General features: G+C 40.0%; 1 protein-coding gene across 2 annotated transcripts in view; it reads right to left on the reverse strand.

Annotated features, from left to right (window-relative positions):
- The window catches only part of slc35f3b (solute carrier family 35 member F3b), a 66,824-nt gene that overhangs the window by 19,930 nt on the left and 23,607 nt on the right, over positions 1 to 23,287 (reverse strand). Inside the window, exon 1 of one of the 2 annotated variants that reach the window (XM_061745020.1) lies at positions 8,510 to 8,725. The exons of the other annotated variant lie outside the window; for it this stretch is intronic. Within the exon in view, the coding sequence (XP_061601004.1) occupies positions 8,510 to 8,585 (76 nt within the window). The 5' untranslated portion in view covers positions 8,586 to 8,725. Of the gene's footprint in view, positions 1 to 8,509; positions 8,726 to 23,287 lie in introns of those variants that run through there. 2 annotated transcript variants of the gene reach the window in all.

Consider the following 23,287-nt stretch of genomic DNA (forward strand, 5'->3'; position numbering starts at 1 on the left):
AAATCTGTGCTTCTGTAAAAGTTAAAAAAAATCACCTACATGTCAAATGAATATGAAGACAGAAAAAAAAATTATGTTAGAAAAAAATTGAAGTTGCTGGAAAAAAACATTCAAAAAAGTGTAAAATAGTATTTACATATGGACATCTGAAAAACCTTTATTTTTTTCATTTTTATTTTATTTAATTTGGTTTGTGTTCAACCACCATTCAGCAGTTACAACCTCTGAAATCTGCTGCTGTGAGTACACAAATTTCGTCTAGTGCATTACAAGCATCGACTGGAGAAAACAATGGATGAAGCATAAAGTGACTCAAATGAAGAGCAGTTTTGAAGCCTCTTTTTCTTCATTGGGCCAGGTTTCCCAGGAAGCTGACGGGAACAAGCCCACTGCATGTCAATCAAAGTTAGTAGCGGCTACCAGCTCCTTCAGCTGATCCCCACTCAAATAGCTGCAGAGTGCCGGGATACGTTTACAGCAGAATATCCCGTTTCACTTGTTCACTTGTTGTTTCACTTGTTGACAAAATCAAATATTACTGTTGCATTTAGCCGACGCCTGGTTAGTACAAACTGCTGATTGCTTCGCTAAGTGCAGTAGCATGAAGATTACAGATGAGGAAGTGATAACTGCGGGCCATTGGCTGAGCCCACTGGCAATAAGTCATATTAGACATACATTTATTTCTTCATGTAAATTCTCCAAACGTGGTACAAAAAAATTCCCCCCCCTCAGAGTTAACTCTATGTGAACTCAAACAATAGAGAACAAAATGTTTTTTTTTTAACCAGACTGTGAATATGTTTATTTCTGCTTTAAATTTGGACATTTTACATGGAGGTCAAAGGAGACTGACTCACTAACAATGAGGATTGACTCACTAATAATGGACAAGTCGAGGAAACTGCAACAAATCTTACTTCAGCATGAGACTCAATCGGTGTGTTAAATGACTGGCATTTGGCCACAATTTTTAAGTTAAAGTCAGAATACAGACTTTTATTCTCAGAACTACGGGTGCCTGTAAGCAACCAACTCCGTCATCTTGAGCCTTGCTGGATGAGAGAGACACACTGAATTGAAGTGTATTTGTGTTTCATCAATGAAAGAGCAGAAACAAATAGAGAGATGTGTTGATTTGGAGCCTGCAGTTTCAGAAATTGAGAGCACGTGGGCAGCTTACAGATTGTTAGCTTACAATGTTGGCCAGTTGTGGTATTTCCCAATATTCAATCTAACTGGGTAAACTGCATCACTAAGTGTAAATGATTGATGGAAAAATAGCCTATCTTTGACTTGAATGTTTCAAGTAACATATTATTATGTAGCATTATTCTTAATGAGAAATTACTACTTGCTTTTACGGTTATTACAGTTTATATGACTATATTGCTACTCTGTCTGGTCATGATGACCTCACTGATGGGCTCAATTTTATTACTATTTGAGTGCACAAGGTTTATTTCACACATTTAAAGTCTGTATTTGCATCTTTTTTTAATGCTGGAAAAGAAACTGCACTCTAAAAATCTGTCCAAGGTCAAGTGGTGTGAAGTAGTGATATGGATTATATATGAATGTTTAATAAATATGTTTATTTGATAATAAATGTGTATTTGAAAGGTTCAATACATCGTTTAAGTCATTGACACTCTTGACTCAAATTACTGTGTTAAACAACCTATGGAAAGTTTGTGGATAGTTTTAAAAAAAATCTTTTAAGAATATATTTTGCCCTTTTGCAAACCTACAGGTAACAACTTTATTTCCACTTATACTGACTGGAACTAATGGTAATATTTGAACGCTACAGATGGATGACATGGAGCAGAGCCGAACTCCTCAGTGTGAGGTTGCTGGGTAAATAAAGGGGATGAAAGAGTTAGAATATCAGCAATTAATCCCAGTTTGAGCAATTATTAGAGTAAATGAAACACTTAGACTGAGTTTTTAAAGTAAATAGGTAAGTGGAGTCTAGTTTAAAATCGAATGTACATTGTCGAAGTAACACTGGGATCTGTAGCCTACATGAGCTTATTTGTAGCAAAATGTACCTGTAGAGAAATATATCTAAGTTCACACAATCTGTTTTATAGACAAATTTGCTTAAATGGTTCATAACAATAATCTGTGAAGTGATAGGAGACGAGGATGAGAGTTTGACCTGCTTGTGGGACCCACACTGATCTGCTCTGACAGCTGTGCACGGGTTCTCTTGTTGTCTCCACACTGGCAAACTTGATAATATTTTATCCGAGCTGGATTCTTCCGAACATTTTCGTCTTTTATTAAAATCGAAGTGAAACATCCCCCTATTTTGGGAGATTCAGTAACACCTCTGTGAACATCTACTTCGGTAGATGAGTAAGACTTCCCCTAAAGGCAGAGTAGATCAGACTTTATGTGTTCATATGTTTCCCTGCAGTATTTTAACACAGTAAGCACCTGATAAGCTGCTTAGTGGGTATAGTCCCAGTGGAGCGCAATAAAGGACAATGAGATTTATCTTGTGAGTTTTCCAGCACCCCCCCATCAGTCCTTGCTTCCCTGATTCCCGACCAACCTCACTTCTGCTTCTCCTCCCTCCTCCTGCAGTCACTGCAGTGCAGATCTCTCCCGCTGATAGTGTAGCTGCAAATCTCAAACGTGCCAGCAGAGCCGTGCCCGGCTTCCTGCTCTGGCACGTCATGCAACCTGGCCGTGACAGGATGAGAACGTCCCCCCCGTTGCGCCCCGACCACGCCATCCGCCCCTTCTCTCTGTTGTTGTGCTCTTTTCCAGAGTGAGAACAAGGATCTCTGCAGGCAGCAGTGATGGTAGCATCAGGCTTGAGTTGGTTTGTCAGGGTGGCAACAGTCGTGAGCAGTTCACCGTGAGATCGGCTAAGCGGGAGGCAAAAAGGTGAGTGGGAGTTCTGTCTGGCCGACTGTTCGGCCACCCCTCCGTGGGAGCAGGAGTGCACTGCAGCGCTCTGCCTCACTGATTCAGCGGGGTAAACAGATCAATCACCCATACACACTTCAGAGACGCATTTCTCATCGTCATACTGCCTGCTCGGCTTGGTGTTGAATATGAATGGATTTGTCTGAAGTCCTTGTCTGACGGCACGCTGTTTACATGCTTAAATCAATATCTCAAAAGGTCTTAACGTGAGAGATTTCCACCTTCTCCATAACATGTTGATGTTTAGTCGCATGGGACTCAAAGTAAATCAAAAGCAGTCATTTAAGCTCTTCATTCAGTGTTAAACTTTAAGCAAAAGCAAACCTTAGAAAAATTAAGCTTTTGGTTGAATTATTCAAGATGACAAACAGGAAAGCAAATGTAACATCACGGTTCATCTTTAACCTTGTCTATTGCTGTCACACAGCATCAGTCAGTAATAAAAATAACCCCTTCAATCTCCCGTCCACTTATTTGCTCTGTCATTTCTGACACGCAAGTGAAAGGCAGTGTTTGAAACATGGTAGTTTGTGTTTGTAAAGTGGGCACATTGTAGAAATGTTCCTGAACTATAAACCACACCTGTTATTGCAGGAGAGCAGGAGGGAGGCAGGAGGGCATCACTCACAGTCTTTGTAATCACCGTCGGACCGACAGTGAGAGTCTGTGATATTTGGCTGTGACAGCTTGGTCAGGCCAACCTGTCAGTGAGAGGCCTCGCAACACGCCAGCAGACCTGACTCCATAACATAAGCGTGGCAAACACACCTCACCACATCACCGTCCTGAAAGGCTGATCTGCATGGGCCAAGGGGACAGAGATCCCGAAGGGCAGACAGACGAGGGGTGGGACAAATGTTACTGATCCCACTCGCCTTCAGTCTGGATCCTCTCTCCTCCGGTCCCAGAGGACACCGGCGCAACTTCCTTTGCCGAGCAGCAAACTTGTTGTTTGTCACTGGTTTGACCTGCACAGCTGCTTCAGCAGATGCTCACGATGCAAGACGATGCTGCAGCCCTCTGATCCCTCATCGGGAAATGAAAGCACAAAAAATTGTATGTACGCAAACAGTTTGATATCATATTCGACAGGTACACACATAACCGCAACCCACTCCCAGTGTTTGGCACCCCCCTCTTTCTTGCAGTCCCTCTGAAAAGCAAATCCAGGGTGATGGACCTGCACTTTAACGGGCTGGCGCGAGTCCCAGCCCTTTCCGCGACAAATCAATATTTAAAAGATTGCCCACAGCCTCTCTGTTGAAGTAATAGACAGACCGCCACCGCAGGTGTACACTCAGTGGAAGCCTAAACAGTGGTTTCACCTAATCTCCACACAGCAAGGCCACAGATGACACAGGGACTCTATCAAACTGACATTAGCTCACACATCTTCACCGATCTTACATCACAGCTCACAAATTACCCTCGCAGGTTGAAGATTAGTTGCTATTTACTATTTACCACGCAGATGTGAAATTATTCATTTTCACTGATGAGATGCAACAGCACACTCTTGATGTTAAATGTACAATTACTTTTTCGAAAGTGCAACACTACTACGGCACTGTTACACGAGGTCATGTTACATAAGGCCCTGTTGTTTATAAAAGACAATTATATCCTCAAAAATAAAATCTAGCATCAGAACAGTCAGTCATCACACTTCAAGCTTTTCCTACCTCCACATCTGATAAAGCTGAACCAACGCTTGGCCTCTTACAAAAATCAAAAGCCTTCTGATTATGTATTCCCTGCACACTGAAATTTAAAAAAGCCTTGTTTCGCTGGATTTTAAAATGAATGGGAGCATGGTTAGGCCTTGCTTGTACTTCTGCGACTGCCATCAAGACCAACTCCAATTACACAGGATGAAACTACTGTAGGAAACAACGTGTATCAGAGTTTTGAAATACGCCTCCGGAATTAAACTCGTTAGCACTGATCTAACTCATGCCGCGTAAACATATGTACATACAGTATGTTTGACCTCTGTTTTCACAGATGGAGCCTCATCTCCATACTGACACAGTTGCTTTTCACACAAATCCCGGATGCACATTTGCATGTAAATAAGAAGCACCCAAAGTAGTAATGTTTTGTTCACTTGCTCCTCCTTTTCCTTTCCAGTAAGGGCACATACCTATGAGTACTGTATAAATCTGAGAGCAGCCAGTTCTGCTTCTGGACCGCTCATAACATGTTTTCAGGTGCAGAGACACAAAAGGCAAACTGTGCAGATGTTTGCAAGAACATGAATCAGGCTAAAGGCTGAATTATGCTTCTGCGTCAAAATGGCGCCGTGCCTACGGCGTGTGGTTTGGATCGACGCAGACGACATGCCGTCACCTGCGGCGTCACTGACGTGCACCTCCCGAAAATTGTAACTATGCATCTAGGAGACGCAGACCACACGCAGACCGAGAGGGCTGTGATTGGTTCGTTTGAAAGCGAAGCATTTCCGGTTTCCGGTTTGAATCAGTAGTGAACTTCCAGGGCTCTTTTCTTCGTTTACATGTGATTTTTTTTTGTTTTGGTTTTTTGCACAATAGTTGTCCTTATTTCTTTGATTTACTGTGACCGGAAAAAGTCGGATAAACCATTCAGAAAAAGATCGCTAACTAGTGGTCGCGGGGGGTACTGCACCGCGACCAAATGGAGAGACGGAGAAGTCCGAAGGGTTCAGCACGGCGTCACGGCTGCGGCGTGTGCTCTGCGTTGGTTTGACGCAGAAGCATATTTCAGCCTTAATTTGGTAAATAGTCAGGTTTGTCATTGTCCCACAAAAAAAGACAACAAACATTCTGTTCCCTCCCAAAACTCTTCAACAAGATAATAATCTGTGTGTGCAGGGCTGTAATTTGCTATCACCTGACCGGCAGACAGCGTGGCGGAGATGCATGAGGCGCTTGGGGAAATGTTTTGTCACCGTTTCCATAATAACAGCTGGTGCAAAATGTCCAGCTTTCTCTGTGATGTATGAAAGCTGAAATGCCCTTAAAAGATCCCTATTTCATTTCAAACGATGTGTAATTAAGTTGGAGGGATTAACTGGACTTCCATTAACTTCTTTACCCCACCTGTAGCAATACAGATACTTCACAGAGACTCCCCAAGGACAGCAATTCATTTAAGAAGAAATCAATTATTACTGTCCATGGGTTGTTAGGTGATGAATGTGTCCCACGACGAGTACACAGAAGAAGCAGTGATTACTTCAAATGATTACTATATATCAAATCTGAGACAGTAGGAAACAACAGTAAATGACCAGAATGGATCTCCGTAGGCTGTTTTCTTACTAGCCTCAAGATGGCAGTTTCCACTAAGACTGCTGTCAACATCAGTTTGTGGCTGCTCCACCCTCTCCTCGGGCTGCACAAGGTGCGACTGTTCCTAATGCATGCTTCAAGATTACTGACAGTAATACTATTGGGAGAAACTGCTGCAGAATTCCTTATGCGGTGACAAAAAGCAGTTAAAAATAAAGTCCTGGCATTTGCTTCAGATGGATGATATAAATAATGGATGTTAACTGGACAGGAGAAAAATAAGAAGATGAAAAAGGGGGGAAGCCCACGGAGCATCGTAAGATGTAAAGGCATAACTCTTTGTCGGCTCGGGGTGCAGGTTGTTACTGTGGAGAAGGGAGGTTTTGGAGGCTGGTGTTACATAAGCAGCAGAGACTGTGAGAAAGCTGTGTGTTGATCCAACGTGGCCCCCTGTGACTCCCCTCTTCTTCAAAGCAGCTGCTGACAGAAGGAGCTGAACGTTCCCATCATAAACTTTACAGCTTTGATTCTCCTCAACTGCTTACGGTGTTTTATCACCACAATTACACACATTTCCAATCCTTCTGTCATCCAGAGCTTTGAGTCACGACGCAGCTTTTGCGAATTCTTGCCCCCATCTATTTCGGATAAATATATGAATCGCAGTTTAAACTGAGCTGTAAGTTTCTGCAGTGTCCGTTTAACCCCCGCACGGCGCTTGTGACTCAACAGCGAAGACCCTCAGGTTCTCAGAGGGCTTGCCTATCCCATAGCGCCTTGCAAGGGTTAAAACCACAGGAAAATGAGTCATTCATATTCCAGCAGCTGGTTTAGTCATATATTATGGATAAGTAGATTTTTTTTATTTTCATTTTAATAACCCACACTGTTGTGAGCTACTTAACAACATGGACAGACAGAGATAAGCAATGACAAGTCTTAGTCAGCAAATGGGTGAAAGTAGTGCACAACCGAGGATGAGAGGAAGTAATTAACTTTCTTCAGAAGTGGATCAGTTTCAAATGAAAACAGCTTTTTATAGAGGCTATAATAATATGTTTGCAAATGACTGTACCTGCACAAGCTTATCCATTGGTACCTGTGTTTGTAGGCTTCCTTGTGCTGCACAGAGTACATAAATCAGGTTAAATGGAGTTTACCTGCCATAAAGTCTTAGATGGGCACATAAGCCTGTGATCATCAAGTAAAAATGAACAAAGCAGAAATATATTGCAGCCTATGTCGTATTCTGAGCTGTAAATTGTATTCTCATATGCTTAAATAACTGCAAATATGTTGATACTGTTCTATCAAAAGAGTGCTTCGAAATCAGCAGCCAGTTCGGTGTTCAGTTTGTGCTCATGCCAAACATTGAGATGCTCAATAGTCCTCGGTCCTAAGAGAGGATTAAAAAATGCATAACCTTGCTTCTATTGCACAGGCTCAACGCCGGGGAGAACATCAGACTCTGTAAGAGGGGAGTCGTACCACTACGTTCACTTAAGACACCAAAGGGGCTTTGAGAATGATGCAGCAGTCCACATACAGGGCATCAGCTCCTACAGCACGTGCACACAAGGAATCAGAGACGTGTCCTCCCTGGAGGATGACAGCAGGAAATGCCAGTTTCCTAACTGTGCTCCTGCAGATCAGAGGGACATTCAGACCCAACAGAGACAGACTAAAGAGAGGCAAGGGGAGGCATTAACATTGGTACTGCTGGGTTCATACACCAGCTGCTGGGCCAGGATGCTCTGGCATTTTTTGTGACTTGCAGCCAGAGATGGGAGGAGGGTGGGGAGAGCGAGGGGAATCCCTGCTGCAATAACAACTTAAGACACTCCCTGAGGACCAGCGGGGTTTGGCACATCAGACCAACCACGATTTCTGTTCATTACCACCCAACAAAATAAGGGCTCAGTTGTAATATGGAGGAAATTTGAACACAATGGCACACTGAAAGGCAAATGAATATTTAATGCGATTAAATTCCGAGTGCATCGCTGGTATGCATGCAGGGAAATGAATTAAGATGCTGCCCAATGTCAAAGTGATCAAATGCTGCATCCGATTTGAAGTTGCGCCTTTGGGATCATTCTCCCGCACGCACCTCGCTCGCTCGCAATGTCTTCCAAAGTTCGTGATGAAAGAGAGTCGTGAGATGCCTTTGGTGAAATATGTAAGCTCAGTTAGGCTGTTCTCTCACAAAAAAAAAAAAAAAAAAAGCGAGCCGGCTGTCCAGCAGACACATACAGCGCTCCCGGTGTGCGCAAACGCGCCCGGAGCGTCCCTACCTTCCACTTTGGTGAGGGTGAGCACGGGGCTGTTGCAGGCGGACAGCGGGGCGACCCTGGCCGAGTGTTTCTTCATGATGATGAGCTCGGATGGGCTGAGCTCCAGACCGCCTCGACTACATCCCTGAAGCTGGTTTGGCGCAGACAGCGGAGCTCTTGGTGGGACCTTTACAGCCGCGCTGCCGCGCTCCGCGCCCTCGCATCCATCCGTGTCCCCGCTGCTGATGTGTTTTCCTGCCTCCGTCGTGTCCCCGCCACCACCACCTTCCCCCCCACTTGCCTTCCCACCCTGAATCTGCTCTGTCTAGTAGTGCGTCCCGGCTGCTCTCCGCTCCACGCACACTTTTGGTTGGTTTGCTGCAATTCGCCCACGTCACGCACCCACTAACCAGTCTCATGTCCCACCATCACCATCACCATCACCACCAGCAGCACCAGCAGCACCAGCAGCACCCTCGACACCCCCAACTCCCCTAACGGTGTTTCCCAGCCAATATCTTTTCAACCTGGCCATAAATATCTCTCTGTAAGCAGGGGTTTTCCATCTGTAATCATGGCTTTTCAAACTGTGCAATAACATTTAGCCTATATATACCTAATGATAGTTTTGTGAATGTCTAATATCTGTGCCCTAGGGGTGGGACAATACGGGTAACTCACGATTCAATACAAGGCAAGGCAAGGCACATTTTTTTATATAGCACAATTCAACACAAGGTAATTCAAGGTGCTTTACATTGACATTAAAAGCAGCAAGACATAATTAGACAGTAAATAAAAAATAAGATTGAAAAAATTAAGAATAAGATGATAAGAAAAGAAGTAAAATAATAAAAAGCACAAGCTGTTAAAAATAAGGGCAGTAAGTTTAATTTAGGAGTACGCTTGAGTAAACAGTAATGTTTTTAGCCCTGATTTAAAGGATCTACAATTGGAGCAGACCTCAGGTCTACAGGAAGTTTGTTCCACCGGTGAGGACCAGAATAACTGAACGCTGCCTCACCTTGCTTGGTTCTGGTTCTTGGAACCACAACAAGTCTGAAGGTCTGGGAGCTTCATAGGAACTAACAGATCAACCATGTATTTTGGTCCAAGACCATTCAGGTCTTTGTAGACCAGCAGTAAGATTTTAAACTCTATCCTTTGACTCACTGGAAGCCAGTGTAGTGATTTCATGACCGATGTAATGTGGTCCAGTTTCCTGGTGTTTGTTAGGACTCTGGCGATATGTGGCCCACGATAACGATAATATCACGATACACGATATCTACGATATATTGTAAGAAATTTCATCAACGATATATCACGATATATGTGACTGAAAAAGAAAAAATACCCATAAAAAGGAAAACGTCGGTAGTTTTGCATTTATTCAATGCCAAAACTTCATACAATGTACAAAGAAAGTGCATTTGTACAGTGCCTCACTGCCTCCTAGGCTTGTAAATGTAAACACTGTATAGCTGGACAAATTAAAGTGCATGAACATGAATAACGTGTTTTATATAAACCAGGACAGTGCACTGCTTTGTTTCTAATACTTCTAAAAGTCAGTAAGCAACTTAATTGTGCATAGTACCTGCCTCCTAGGCTTGTAAATGTAAACACTGTACAGCTGGACTAATTGAAGTGCATGAACAATAGTGCGGTGACAACCGCGTAAATCCATTATGTGTTGTAATAAAATATCGATATTTGCCATCTGTTTATCGATTATTTATTGCGACAGAGAGCGCAACAATATATTGCAATATTGATTTTTTTCCCCACCACTACTGTGCCCATAAACTTACTTTTGCAAACTTGGTCTCTGCATGGAAGTGAACTGAAGGCGCTGACCCTGAGACGTGCAGGCCAACCTTCAGGCTATAAATGGAGTGTATGTGAGGGAAATGGGACCTACGTAGCAGAGGTGGGAGGGTGGTGTGGGATGTCAAGCCTATAAACACTGTAAATTGAACCATTTCTGGTGTGTACATTTTATTCCTTTATATGAAGATCATATTGACCCCAATCAAGACACACACTTCCCTTTTTATTGGCTTTTAAAAATGTTTTCCTTGACCGTTTAAAGCTCCTTAACAATTTGTTATCATCATTATTATCATGACTTTAATGAGAATTTAAGATGCATCTGAACTGCCTTTAACATAACAAAACAGCGCTTCATGAATATATACTGTATTTAATAATGTATATTCTTCATAGCCTATGTATGTTGGTTTGATGTTGGTGGACAGACTTATATACAAGATAAAAAGCTTGGTGGAATATGAACAATCAAGTTTCTGCATCCCTGGTCAAACTGTGAAGCGAGTGATTAAATGATCTGAAAAGCTGTTCTCCAAAAATGTTTATTGGGCCTAATTAGCTGTTTGGTGGCAAAGCTTGTCACAAAACGCCTGATGATGTAAAAACCAAAGATGAACGGTAATGCGCTCTTCTCGGGTAGCACACAGGAATCCATCCGGGTCACTCTCACGCCACTGCAGAGTGGCCAACACAGACAGGCTTACACCTTCGCAGTCAAATCGTAAAAATAGTCATATGAAATGTAATTACATCATAATTAGTTTCTTAAATATTACATTCATTAAGCTCAATATAAATGAGGATTTGAATAATAATAGAGATTCATTTAACCTTATCGCAGAGAGATCATCTGCATAACAAGACTACCTATACATCAATAAATGTGTTAAATGTTTTATTTTTAAGTTATTTAAATCAAGACTGGACTTCTTAGCTAAACACCAAGCAGCCCTTTCACTTATTTCAGGACAAGCTTTAGGTGTTTTGACAGCCATGACAGATCTTCCAGCCAGTAAGCAGTTAATAGAAAAAAAAGGTGAATTTAGCTCCTCTCCCATGCTTGCAGCAACGTTTCCATCTGAACTGCACTGCACTAGTCTGTAGAGACAGGTGTAACAGCCAAGAGTAGACCTGTAGACCTTGAAGAAAGTGGAGCTCCACTCTAAACAACCAGAAAAAAACATGACCTTCACCCTCAGGTGGTCAAGGTTTTTGGAAACATATTAGGGGGTAGATGCTTCGTAAAGTGGAGGTCATGTCTGCAGTGCAGCTCCGCTTCTCCAGAACCTTCTCCTAACAGCCTGGACTTTTCAGAAATGACTGAAGTTCTTGAATACTGATTGATTAAATCTTAACTTTGCTGAGAGCTAAACAGCCAGTTTATTATGAAGAGAACGAAACTCTAAAATTGAAAAAGAACAACAAAACATGGTTGAAAAGTACAGACATTAACTGCACTAAACCGTATTGATTATCTAAACACTTCTCTACCTTTATGGTCTCTTTCTTTTTTATAGCAGAAAAAAGCTCAAGGACTAACAGTACGTGTTTTTCAATATGCATTTTTGCCCGTTCTTGTGCTCTTGTAGACTTGTCATCAATCACAAATGAAATACTGCTCCAGTTCAAAGTCTGCATAGCCGAGTACAGTCAAAATACCCTGATGTGCTCTTGCTCCTCCAATTTTTTATCAAGCACTGAGGGGAGTCTTGTCAAATATATATATATTCTTTTTTCACTTCAAATTTCTTGTCAATGTATCAAAACTAGGATTATTTTAAAAACGTCCTCCATTTTTCGGAGAAGCATGAGCCTCCTAGCTGAACTGTGACATCATCAAGTACACATACTCCAAAAATATAGATTTCACAGTCGTCCCACCCCCTATTGTACATTCTGCTGAGTCGATGATGCAAGGACATACTTGGTCGTGAGTAAGAGCTCCAGGCACATAAACATATAAGAGCAGCACAAAATTGACATTTTTCTGACTGTCCCCAAGTGACAGCTATGTGAAACGAGCTAAGCACTGGCACAAAGCAATTTGTAAACCGTGTTAAAGCCCATAATGTAGTAAAAGATGGCCATAAAACGCTATATGTAGATAACAACGCATCATTAGGAGCTATTTTCTTGATTCATAACATAAATTAGTTAATATGAATGATGGCGGTCAAATTAAGATCTTAAAAGCAGTTAAAATCTTCCATGAGAACTGCTTGAATTGTATATTCCTGTACATAAATGAAATAGCAAATTAAAACCTATTTGACCGTGAAAGAACACTGACATTTATCAGAGTCTGGAGTGGCTGTGCACTCCACTTCACACAAGAAGAAGAAAAAAGCCTGTTCTGCCTGCTCACCGCCACATTCATCCGGAGATTTGATCACCACAGAAACGAGCTGGATGCAGGTTGAAAACATGCTGATGAAGTCAAAATAGAACCCTGCAAAGAACAAATATGTGTTTGGAATACAAGCAGTACAGAATTATCTGGAAAAAGGAACTCTCCTGTGTTTCCTGATCTACCGTACATGAAAACAAAATTCTGTGGATAGACCTCAAAAGAGCCGTACAGACCAAAAGGCTCCAGAAACTTCCTAGATCTAAAAGAGTTTCGCAGTGAAAATAACAAAAATACATCAAGCGAGAAATGAAAAACTAGCTGGCTACAAAATGTGTTTACAATGCAGAGTGTCTGAACTTTTAGTTTGTGACCAAACTTGTTCTTTTTCCATGTTACAATCAAAACAACTGTCTTTCACTATAAACATTCAGAAAACAGAACATCATTTCCCTGACCTGCTTTTCATAGTAAAAGAACTTTGGTCAAGAGGCTCAAAGCTTTAAACATATTTGATAATTGTTTCCCCTATTTTAATGATGCTTTATGGGAACCTTCAATGTGCAAAACAAAGCAAATGAATCACCTTATTTAAGTAATCACACTAGTTTCTCTTTTTTCTCATTTTGTACATTTTAATCCAGCAGACATTAAACAGGTAAAAATGCAAAAAATATATATATATATTACAGCTGAATTGTTTCCAAACTCTTTTTTAATCGTCAATAATGCTGATTCCCATATTAAAGTCAATTTACATAACACATTTATCTTATATCTGTATGTATTTATTAGAAATTGTGGTTAATGCGTACTGTGTCAAACTGAGCCAGAACTATTAATGATGTATCCATCTATTGATTTATTTCATACAGTCTGATTCTGCTGTTATCTGCTAGTGCAGAGACCTGATTCGAGACTGGATCTTATTTTCTTCTGCTGCATTCACTGTTGAAGTATTGAGTAAGATAGCATGAGGTTAAAAATTACCATAGTAATAAAACCCGAGTTGTGATAAAAACTGTATATAAATTGTTGTTTCATAAGTTATACATTAGCCTCCCTGATTAAAGTCTATCTATAGGCAAATACTGTTTCAGATAATGCTATGTCTAAATTCACTACAGCCTTCAACTGTCTTGTCTTGAAGAGTCTGAACATTATTGATCACGACTGAAATTCCTGCCAACTTGCAAATTAACTGACTGGATCCCGACAGAAGTCAGGCATCACTTCTCCTGCTGTCACTTTGCCAAAGTCATCCTGGCTGTATTTCCTCAAGAAGAGGTGTTGGAGAGATTAACATTAACAGACTCTTCCGTGAGTTAAGTGAGAGGTGCTGAAAACACTGTCAAGTGTTCCATGATTCTTGTCTGTTTTGACTTTGAATAAACAACATAAATTGATTTGGAAGTCTGAAGCGTCAGTTCAGACCTTCACGTTAACTTTTGTAACACTTTTAAAGTCAGAGCTGGCAGACCTGTGGTGGTGGCGGCTGGTCGAATGCGAGGGTGCTTGAGGGCATCATTATAGTGTCACTACATTTGTCATTTGTGTTTTGCTTCTGAGAAGCTGTTATATACACAAGATGATCATACACGAGAGAGATGCAAAGAGTACCATTGCTCAGGATGATATGAGGATGGCTCTGCCACAACTATGTATTCGTTCAGCTCCATATTCTTAGTGGTCTTGGAAATATAATTAATCAGCTTAATTCTTACCTCTTCTCTTGATAGCATCCGTCATTCATGGCTCAAAAAAAAATAAAAAATAAAAAATACACAGAACATTTTGATATCTGTGTTGTTGTTGTTTCATGATACTTGTGTTTCAATGGGTAATTTTAAATCAGCTAAAAGACTGGAGTGCCACAAGGGTCCATTCTGGGTTCACTTGTCCTTAACTAGTACACGTTCAAGCTCAAAAGCCAGAAAATGTAGATGTCAGACAAACTAAGAAACTGGTTGCGTCATTCCCCTTGAGCACAGTGGGGTATAGGAACACTTCAACTGCAAACATTTGACAATAACAAGGAGTAGGGCAATATTGGCTATGTCAAACATTATTTAAAAAACACAGAAAAAAATGTCCACATTACTCCAAAAGTTAAGTCACTTCTTTGAGTCTCATATCTACGGAACCCCTCTGGTGACATTTGAAAAAAATAAAATAATGCGTGGCCACACATTAATAACTCGTGGCCACGAGATAATCAATGCGTGGCCACGAGTTATTAATGCGTGGCCACGCATTATTTTATTTTTTTCAAATGTCACATGTTATTACTACACTCGCCATGACAATACTCTTGCTCTTTAATATAAATAGACTATAATTACCGTTATTAATGATGAATAACCATCCCACCAAGGAAGTTGCATCCACGAAGTAAAGACAGTAGGTTATGCCATCCATGAGTAAAATAATGCGTGGGCACGAGATACGTAATGCGTGGCCACGCATTGATTATCTCGTGGCCACGAGATAATCAATGCGTGGCCACGCATTATTTTATTTTTTTCAAATGTCACCAGAGGGGCTCCGTACATATCTGTATATAATCGGTTTCAAAATCAACCTAAACCACTTGATGGTTCAGTACATGAGTACATCCCTGACTCACTCAGAAGAACTTTTACGTAACTACAGAATCAAGATCCAAATCCATTTAGGTTACTTTCAGTTACTAGGGTATTGTGGAGTACAGGGTGAAATTCTGCATTGCATATATGGTTTTAATGCAAAACATATCAATATTTATAACATACGTATTTACATCATTAAACATAGTGGTGTGCACACTGTGTGTCTGTAAAGTCCAGTGTGGGAGTGCCAAAAAAAAAGCTGTGCTGAATAATTCACTGCTCCTGTCTCCTGTGTGGAAATGGGACGTGTGGATAGGAGCTTATGAAGTTCAATAGTTTACACTGAAGGGTCTAAAAGAGCAGCACCAGATGGATAGAGATTCGAACGCTTCATCTGTGACTTGTTTTTGTTGTGTGTCATGGTGTCTGTATGTTAATAATATTGATAAAATATTTATATAGAACCTTTTTTTAAAATGATAAAAAATGAGTCTTGCTGCAGTGTTTTGAACTTGCTGGAAACAGTGCAGGGAGCACTGACTCATACCTGAGTGTAATGCACTGGAGTTGTAAAGGCAGGGAAAGATAAAAGCACATGTGAGTCTCACTTGAGCTATACACCCATCGTTTGAGAACCAACGCTGTCAGTTTTCGGTTGCTTATGAGGACACAAAGACTCTATGAGAGCGCAGATGATACTATTGATAGGAAAGACAGGGAGATGGAAATAGGTGGATGAGATCATTAAAAAATCCCAGTCAGTGACTCATAGACTTTCATCCGTAAACACAGAGGAGGATCAAACCAGTCTATGCTCTGAGACGCCACACAACAACACCCTCTCTGATATACTGTATAGGGACAGGTGTGCATGAGCAACAGCAACGTGTCAAAAGCAAAATCTTTTGAGTTCCCTGCATGAGCAGAGCCTCTCTACCCAGGGAGTGAAAGAAGCGGATTTAGAACGAGAGGTGATTGCTCCTCCTTGCTTTAGCATGCTTCAAATAGTGGCTTGTTCTTTTCTTTATTCTGTGTATCCATGCCAAATAACCAGGGAAATGTTGCAGGTTAAACAATCTTTAACTGAAATGCTGCGGCATTTCTATTTATGGTCTTACATATACACCTACACTTCTTATAAAACCTTCCTGGGACATATGAATGCAAGTGTAAAAGACCATCTGCATCCAGAGGTGTTCTTTCTGTAGACACCTGCAGGGACAAATGAGCTGGCTTTTATAGGAAGGAATGGAAACGATTATTTCCCAACATTCATCAAAAACTGAGATATTTTCCTGAGGAACTATTGACCACTAAACCTCTTTTATAGAAAATGCAATCTATCTTTTTAGAGTAAAAGAAAATATACTTTTATTTTTTGCTGTAAATTGAGATGAAACAAAAAGCAAATATTGCACTAAAGTGGAATCATACATCTGTAAAAGATCTGTTGAGCTTATATTGTGTACAATCTGGACCCCATCACCTACTTTCACACCTGTTTCAGTAAAAGGAAAGAAAGGGAAGAAAATGTGTCAATTCAAAAATCAATTTTATTGATCATTCATAAAATAGCTGAAGATCCACATGTGACTGCGCTAATCACTGGACAGTGGAATATGATTAGCTCAGATTACTGAAAGGTCTGTCCGAGGGTTAATGTTTTCTTACTGTTTGAAAGTAATAATGCCTGTATGATTGAATGTTCTCGGCTTAATTTGTGCAATTGTGCAGACTGCAATTTGCCAAAGCATTAATAGATTTCTATTGGCATCCCCTAACAAATGACGGTGCAAATCCTGATTTAAAACAGATCAATAGTTTGTTTAACAACAGTTAATCTACTTGGCGTGACCCGTACTTTAAAAAAAATCCAAGAACTGTGGGGGGATTATGAAAGTTGGAGCTTTAATTTCCATCATGTTGTTATTTTTCGGTGGGTTTCATTTGTCACGAGTATTACATACAAACCATCGTCTTCAAACCACTTTGTACAAAAATGTATCCTGAAATCAATGACAAACCTTGAATGAATTGGATAGGATGGACACAAAAGCTATTGTTTTTGAAGAGCAGTCATGACTCTAACTTTGTTTGAAAAGTTGTGAATTAAATGAATTAAAATGATTTCAGCTAAAGCAAATGTGCAAATGACCTTTGCTTTGCACGGAGTTATAAAGTGGTGCCTTCTTTGCGTATTCTTAACTTTCTCTCCTGAGATTTTTCGCATTAAAACGCTGATGTTGTAACATGTTTTAGAAAGCACTTTGGGTGTGGAGCTGTAAAAGGGATTTCTGCTTATTTTGCTAGGTTTCTCTTAAACATGCTTTGATGAGTAACCCTGGAAACGGTAACGTTTGACACGGGGGAGCAGCATGGTGAGCTTCCTAAAAAACTAAAGTGATGCCTGGAGTAAAACCCCAAATCCAGATAGGTTGAAGAAAAGCTGTCGGCAGGAGCAAATCGAAGAGCAAGGAAGAGGAGGCCTAATCCATTTTTTTCTTTCCTTCTCAACACTAAGTTAAAAAATAAAAGCAAGTATCGTGGATGAGCTTGAAGTTCTGAGAAAGTGGCTACTGAGACTAAAGATGAAGCAGCAACATTATGATCTATGATTAAATAATAATTTACAATTCAATTTTAGTGCAGGGTGATTGAAGAATAACGAGTGCAATCAGTATGAAATTAATATGAAAAGCAAGAGGCCATAAAGCAATATCTTTCCTCATTGGCCCTGTATATGCTCGCATATATGTGTAGCAAACTGTTATGACATCACCGTTTCAACAAATTAGTAAAGGCTAACAAAGGATCATTGTGGTTGTTAGAAATGAATAATTTTACCATTTTAATAGCATTTTCACATCTATCTTGACAACTAACAAATCGGCAGGGGAAGATTGAGTAATGAACCGTATCTTCTCTGTTAGGATAGCTGTGAAACCCGATAACAGCTTTGTTTGAGCAAACAAAATCGGACCCTGGCTTCCAAAAGATTATAAGAAACCAATTCATTTTAATCTTCCTATAAATATTAATGGTCAGTTCGTCATTATTGTTCGCAAATATTTGCATTGGTGGGTTTGTATGTGATCGAGAGACAGCACCTTGTCTGTTCTTCCTCTCTGAGAAAGAACAAGTTTATTTTTCATCTCCTTTGAACCTGTTCTCCCTGTTCAATCCCAGGTGACTTCTGGCTGCTGTTTAGCATTGGAAACAGACAGTGAAACACAAAGGAGTCTGTCTAGCTATTTAATAATTCCCAGGGTGTGAGAACAAGGGGGGGGGGGGGGGGGGTCTGAGTGATATTGATTAGGGAGACTAAAATAATACTTCCTCCGTCCCTTCACAGAAAGGGCAGAAGGAATATTTTTACAATGAGAAGAAAAACGAATCCGTCTGAAACCTGAAAAGATTAAGATTTTGTTGGTGCTTTTTACAATGATGGCTGATTTCCATACGGTAATCCTTACTCTATGTCTTTGTGTACTACTGTATGGCGAACACAAGGAAAGTCACTGCATGGCATGCACCACTAGCACACCGAAGAAGTAGCTGATATGGAGAAGTCCTACCAGCAGTAGAGACTTGGGTCATCTGGTGGCAGCTCTGCAATAGTTTTAGGCATTTCTGTGGAGTGTATGGGTTGTAAGGCCACAGACAAAAGGGGAGAGGGAGTTAGAGAATGAAAGATCTTGTGTCATTTTCAAAGCCAGACTGACAAACTGGTGGTGACCTACCAGCTGATGATAATGGTGGCTAACAAACCTGAGATAGCAGCACTGATAGACAGCGATACAAAGCAAGAGCAACATCAAGAAGGAGGAACACAAGAAGGTTGAGAAATACAAAGGACAGAGTGAAATGGAACTAGAAAGGTGAAATCAACAATGCTATTGGTCTTCATAACCTCAATGACACCTAAACTGGAAGAGTGGCCTCAGCAGAGTTGGGTGACAATCTTGGAGATCTCTGTCAGGACGAGCACTGTCTGGGAAACATCTAAGATATTGCAACAAACCCTCAGGCTCGCAGACCTTTAGTAGAGGATCCCAGCACGGACCAATGACCTCCCACAGGGAGCAAGTAAAAAAGGTTAAACGTAACTAATATACTGTATTTTCTGGACTATAAGCCGCACCTGTATATAAGCCGCATCCGCTCTATTTTTAAAAAAACAATTAAAAAAAGACATACAAGCCGCACCTGTATATAAGCCGCATCCGCTCTATTTAAAAAAAAAAAAAAAAGATATACAAGCCGCAGATATTTATGTTGTTAGATTAGATATTTACTACATGTACAGAACCATTTTGAACTGTAAATGATGTACATGTTTGTACCTAAATAGATCCTTTCCTAACAGTGTCTTTTAACACGGCAGCAACTTTGCTGATTAAAACGGGACAGAACCAAGAGAAAATAACCACTATTTATTTATCTATTTTCTCTTTGAAATCTGCTTCTACCTACTTCTCTCTGCTAAAGAAGAAGTAGCGTATTCTTCTTTGCATTTATTTTGTCTTAGTTTTGATTCTAATTCCGGTTAGAGGAAGAAAAATTCACAGAATAGCCGCACCTTTGTATAAGCTGCATGGTTCAAAACCTATGAAAAAATTGCGGCTTATAGTCCAGAAAATACGGTATATATAAATATATAAAAATGTATATATGAAGTACAGCTCACTTGTCTCTGGTTTATTCAACTATTGTTCCAGTACTTGATTACACAACTCTGCTCTGCAGTCCGCCACACGCACAGTCTGATGAGCCCTGTGTGAGAAGAGTCCACGGGTCAGCGCGCTCATAACCTTTAATTTCAAAACAAAATGTTGTCTCAGAAGAGGGCAGGGAGCCAGACAGGCTCCAGATTTAAATGCTCAAATCTGGACGGTGACAGCTAATAACGTGCACCGGCCTCTATTAAATATGAAAGCTGGTAACTCACAGTGAAAGCCCTCATAATCAGGCTCTACCCTGGTGGCCCGTGCTTCATCAGGAAGAATGTGCTACTATTAGATTACAATCCCTACAGAGGAATTAGGCCCTGGCAGCACATTTCTCTTTCCAATTAAGGTTGCTAAAGGGATATGGCAAGTTTTATTTGAGGGGCAGTTTCCTTGCCAAAACTTATGACCCTGTATAGTGTTTATGTTGGTGCTTATTAAGAGGAGCATTATAGGAGGTAAAAAGAACACTGATGGATGAAACATCCCTTTACATTACCTAAAAACCAAAAACGGAAGGCCTTGCTTGAGGTAAAATTACTATTTTTCACCCATTTACAAAGTATTACATACAGTAATACAATCTTGTGGGGTCCGTGTGTTGATGTGTCTAGAGATATATATATTTATTTTATTTGTTTATATTTTAAATTACATTTTATTGGATTATTTTCATTTATTTTATTTTATCAAATCAGTTTATTTGTGGAAATCACGGTAATTCCTTGAAAGCTTCATTTTAATCATTTTCTGATTCTTACTTGGTCCACAATGATCCCGACACAGCATTAGTCCTCCGTGGGCACTTACATGAACATTTTCTCTTTTTGTCTTTGACTTGTTCAGAGAAGTATTAACTTTCCAGCATAGCATTTTGCTATTATAGCTTCTTAAAGCTTTTGTCTTGCATGCATTTCCTTTTCAGGTAGACGTTCAGGTGTTTAACTACCTATGACTAAGCGAGGGCAATGTTCCTTAACCTCTGTGTTGCTCATCTTAGATACGTCTTGTCCTCATAAATGCCACTGGCTCCCTCTGTTGTCCAGCTACAGTATAATCATTTTGTCTTCAAGGTTTACCTGGAAGAAATTAGAGGCAGATTTACTTCAAGTTTTGGATAGAAATCACTCCAGGGGGTAAATGTCTCTTTTTATTATTTGTGTAAAAACTGAACAGAAAATGTCTTCAGAAATAAATAAAAATCAGGAAACGTAGAGGATAAAGACCACCATTACCTTTTCAACTTTTCCTTTGTCCTGCTGGATTTGTCCTGCTAAAAGACCATCATTTCTCATTCGGGGTCACATCTAACTCCGTCAGTACTGACGTCAGCATGACAGAACTGCCGCAGTATTTTACAAAAACATTTTTGTCTTTAAGCCCTACATACAGCTGCCTGTAAAGAGAATGACAGAATCTAGTTCCACAAAGCTTTTCTTTGGTTTTCTCTGTCCTTGAACATGAATCAGAGAAAATAATGTTACTCATTTATGAAAGTCTGTGCAAACATTTGTCTTTCCTTGTGTTACTTCCTTCTTTATTGGTATCCTCCTCAGCGTTGTTCACTAAGCTCTCATGAATGTACAGCCAATGTACAGGCTGAAACCTTCACTCCAGATCATTCCAGGTCAAACTGATGTTCTTCAGTTTTATTACATTATGTTGTCCATTTCTTCAACACTAAATGTTTCTTACTGAGTTTCTTAACATATCCTTTCCAGTTTAACATTGATTTTAAAGTGGGGTTTCAAGGTATTTGATGATAAACATCATTGATGTCCTCAGGCAGCTTTTCCTCTAACGTCAAGGGAAAGAAACATCAACAACAAACAATCAGCCTGGTTTATGCAGTGAAGTCATACAGCAATGGCTTTATCAGGTAATCTGCAAGCTAAAAATAAAGTACAGTTCTTTTTGATTTTTTTGATTAAATTAATGATGCTACTAATTTCCTCAAAGTACATTTTAATTTTTGTTATCATTACTTGGTCTTGCTGCTCATAAAATGTATTGTTAAAATATTTTGATGTTACAAAATGGATCTTCTATGCATGATTCAGTGCAAAACCCTGACCAGCATATTTGAGGCCTTTTAACATTCAAAACTGCCTCCCAGCTGTTTCTGCTGAAGTTCCTCTTTGAACTACACTCATCTCATTCTCATTTGCTGCAATTAAAAACCACATTTGCTTCTCTCTGCTTCCTGAGATAAAGTGTGGGTATGCTGCTTTAATTTTGTTTTTTCATTCTGTTACAAATTTGCTGTTTAGAGAGGAAAACATTTTGTTCTTGTTATGGCGTGCTTCAATGTTGGACGAGGAAGAAGAAGAATCCTTTCGCCAACATGCTTTTCTATACGTAGGAATATGACTTTTGCAATTATATGACCTGTATCTTGAGAAGACACACTACCAACCATAAGCAATTTAAGTAGATTCTCCAAAGCTACAAGACACGTATTCAAAATAGTATCTTTAAATTAACCTGCTAGTTTGGTCCCAAACCCTCTTCGTCAGCATCAAGGTCTTGGGTGCTTCCAACAAGAACCAAAACATAGAAGAAATAATATACTTGAAGTATAAAATGCACAGATGTATTGTATTTACATTAGTGTGTCAATCAAATATGAAGCTGCAAAAATGCCATCTTGATTTGACCATTTCTGTTACTGTACATTCAGTCACCACGCTGCAGCTTTGCAATCACGCCTGTAGAGGGCACTGTGATCATATACATTCAGCAAAACGTCACACCTGCTCAGGATAGATATGAAAAGAAAAGAAAAAAAAACTATCAAGAAATGTCTCTTCAGTTCACTGCAGGCCAGCAGAGCCTACAATAGTTGGGTGGCATTAATGAAAGTTGATAAGGTGACCTAGATACACAGAATAGACCACGCAACGCTCCTATATCAGAACAGATACACAACTCAAACAAATACACGAAAATAGAAGATATATCATACACACACTCACATACAGACGCTCACAAGCCAAGCAACAAAAGGGATGCTGCTCTTTGTAATCACTTCTTTCTTCTCTATCCTGGAGACATTGTTAAAGTGCTCGCGCACTGCGAGGCACTCGCTATAGCTTTTTGACTTATTTTTTTACGGACATCCTTCATTTTCAGAAAAACTGCAGTGAGTCCAGAGTGACCTGAAAAAGTGCCAGATATCCAGAGGCATCATGCATTTTAAATTAAATATATATATATATATATATATATATATATATATATATATATATATATATATATATATATATATATATATATATATATATATATATATATATATATATAT

This window comes from Cololabis saira, chromosome 17, assembly GCF_033807715.1.
Source record: "Cololabis saira isolate AMF1-May2022 chromosome 17, fColSai1.1, whole genome shotgun sequence".
Taxonomy (NCBI): Eukaryota; Metazoa; Chordata; class Actinopteri; order Beloniformes; family Belonidae; genus Cololabis; species Cololabis saira.